The sequence below is a fragment of the Quercus lobata genome, chromosome 11 (genome assembly GCF_001633185.2).
Source record: "Quercus lobata isolate SW786 chromosome 11, ValleyOak3.0 Primary Assembly, whole genome shotgun sequence".
NCBI classification, from domain to species: Eukaryota; Viridiplantae; Streptophyta; class Magnoliopsida; order Fagales; family Fagaceae; genus Quercus; species Quercus lobata.
The window spans coordinates 643,372-646,182 of NC_044914.1; the positions used below are offsets into that span (position 1 = coordinate 643,372).

The 2,811-nt window shown below is 35.9% G+C and overlaps 1 protein-coding gene across 1 annotated transcript; it reads left to right on the plus strand.

Annotated features, from left to right (window-relative positions):
* Positions 1–213: 213 nt before the first annotated feature.
* On the plus strand, positions 214–1,246 carry LOC115967304 (auxin-binding protein ABP19a-like). Its single transcript, XM_031086380.1, has one exon. It carries the CDS (start codon positions 283–285, stop codon positions 907–909), a length of 627 nt encoding a protein of 208 aa, XP_030942240.1. The 5' UTR covers positions 214–282; the 3' UTR covers positions 910–1,246.
* The last annotated feature ends 1,565 nt before the right edge of the window (positions 1,247–2,811 follow it).

Genomic DNA, 2,811 nt, shown 5'->3' on the forward strand with positions numbered 1-2,811 from the left:
GTACCATAGTAAATGCGAAAGATATTTCAAACAAAAAGGGACTTCTTGTTGTTTTGTGGAAAAAGATAACAACAGACATGGAACACAGCTAGCTCAATATCTGTCTGTTTTTTCCTGTAGTTGCCCGTGAAGTCCTGCATGGGCGTATCCAAATCAACGAATTACAACGCCCAAAAAATATCCATATATCCAAAGTTCTATATAATTGATACCAAGACCACCTTCCTTCAAACACTCTCTAAAAGCTAAAAATAAACATAGGCTTATCTAATATTTGTGAGGATGATACTTCCCTTATTCTTCATTTTTTGTCTCTTCAGCAGCTCCCATGCTGCTGTGCAAGACTTCTGTGTCGGTGACCTCACGGCTCCTCAAGGCCCTGCAGGCTACTCTTGCAAGAACCCTTCAAAGGTCACAGTGAATGATTTTGTTTTCTCTGGCCTAGGCACTCCTGGTAACACCTCAAATCTTATTAAAGCCGCGGTGACTCCAGCATTCGCTGCGCAATTTCCTGGTGTCAATGGCCTTGGAATTTCTTTTGGTCGTTTAGACTTGGCACCTGGTGGAGTTGTGCCATTTCACACACATCCTGGAGGTTCAGAAATCTTAGTTGTTGTGCAAGGAACAATCCTTGCCGGGTTTGTTTCCTCAGCTAACACTGTTTACTTTAAATCCCTTAAGAAGGGTGACATTATGGTTTTCCCTCAAGGATTACTTCACTTCCAAGTAAATGCAGGAGGGTCTGCGGCTATTGCATTTGTTAGCTTCAGTAGTTCAAGCCCAGGTCTCCAAATTCTGGACTATGCTTTGTTTGGAAACAATTTACCTACTGAATTGGTAGCAGCAACTACTTTCCTTGACACAGCTCAGATTAAAAAGCTTAAAGGTGTTCTTGGTGGAACTGGTTAAGGTCTTCGGAGATCATCTACCAATAAAATGTTTCCAGAGATTCTCTTAATTAATTTTTTTTTTTTTGTTTGTGTTCATTCCCATGGTTTCTTTGTCATGATTGAGAAGGCCTGTAAGAGTAGGATTCTTCAAGTCAGTAGCAGTTTCTAGCTAGCTAGGTTTATTAATAAATAAGAGTCTTGTGAGTGAGTGGTTTTTGTGTTGCTTTTGGAACTTTGATTGTAGACATTTAATGAGTGCATTTATGACTAGTATGCGAGCCAACATTCCGTTGATGGCAAATGCAAATGCCTTTGACGAAGCAAGATAAATAAATGCTTGATATTTATTTTGTGTTCCAATTAAATGGGATATACTTATCCCACAAGCCCTAAGATAGTTGCAATTTCTATTCCAAATTTCTTACTAAGTATATTAACAATAAAATTCTGCAGGGAGAGACCATTAAAATCATAATAGTAGAAATATGGCGATGATTATTCTACATATGAGGAATTGCATTTGAAATCTTAAATTATCCACCATCAAATTCGATAACCTTATCAACTACTTTTGTATGGTCCAAACTTCTTGATGGGTCACGTATTCCAAGAGTCATTCCCTTGCAACTTTTATTTAGAATCATAAGTACTGCTTCAACGAGCTCAAGAGATAAGCAGGGATAAAATCCTATCATGATTAATTTGATCACAACCCATTCTAATCCAAACTCTTTCGAGGTAACCCCATTAAGAGCATGTTAGCATAAATAGACAACCCCAACTTGACACGATCCACCATTCTATTCCAAGCAACCTTAAACCACAACACACCTTCACTAAAACGACCCTCATCTTCTTTCTAAATAACTTTCTTATAGACACATTTTTTTTGATTAACTTATTAAGATGATAGGCCATGATTAAAATGATGGACAATTAATTTCAGTTCGATCCTCTTTTTTCGAGGGTTTAACAAAAGTGTTGAAACAAACACTAATAAATTGGTCTACACCTCATTTTAGGTAGCTTTATTCAAGGTTACTAATAATAACCCCCAAATAAATAGAAATTTGGCTAAAGTGTAAACTACACCCCTAATTTTGGGGTGGACACCTGAAGTTTCAAATTTTCGATTTTACTCCTAAAGTTATATCATGTTTGCATCAGTAGTCATTTCATCCATATTTTCTGTTAAGTGTCATATAAGTCTGTCACGACTCATGTATGTTTAGTATGTCTAATAAAATGATGTTATATCATTTTCATTATGCTACTTCATTTTTTAGACTAAAAAATTTTAAATAAATAAATAAATAAATTTTCTAAAACAAAAAAAAATGAAATAATTAGAAAAATTCAACATTTTCCTACTTTTTTTAAAAAAAAATACTTAAACTAAAATCATCATGACATTTTCTTGGCACCCAAGCGAATGCTAAGCCAAGGTCTAAAAATTATAAACAACCCATAAAATTGATGTATATAGTCCACCCTAACTTTTAACACTCCTATAAAAAATCCTAAAAAGAAACAGCAAAATTAAAGAAGAAGATAGGCGAGGAGAGAACCCAAGTCATCATCAACCCAACTGATTAGACTTCATCATTCATCGGTAATGAAACAAAAATTTTCTTTAGATTCCTCAACTTAGTACGTTGACAACCCAAATATGCCAATAATGGTGGTTGTAAATTCTGTGATTCGTATCCCTTTTTATGACACATCAGCATGTCGCTTTCTTCTCACAAAGGCGGGGGTACTCCTACTCTAATATTGCTACTTTAATGACAAAAATTATTTATCAAAGTTGTATGGACCGAGAACAACAGATCGGCCCCGAACTGCAGGTCCACTTATTGAATAGACTCAGCCCATCTCAACCCACTAGCCGAATTGAGTGGAGTTGGCCGAACACACAAGT

Coding starts and splice junctions, on each gene's coding strand:
- LOC115967304 (XM_031086380.1), top strand. CDS start 283: ATGATACTTCCCTTATTCTTCATTTTTTGTCTCTTCAGCAGCTCCCAT.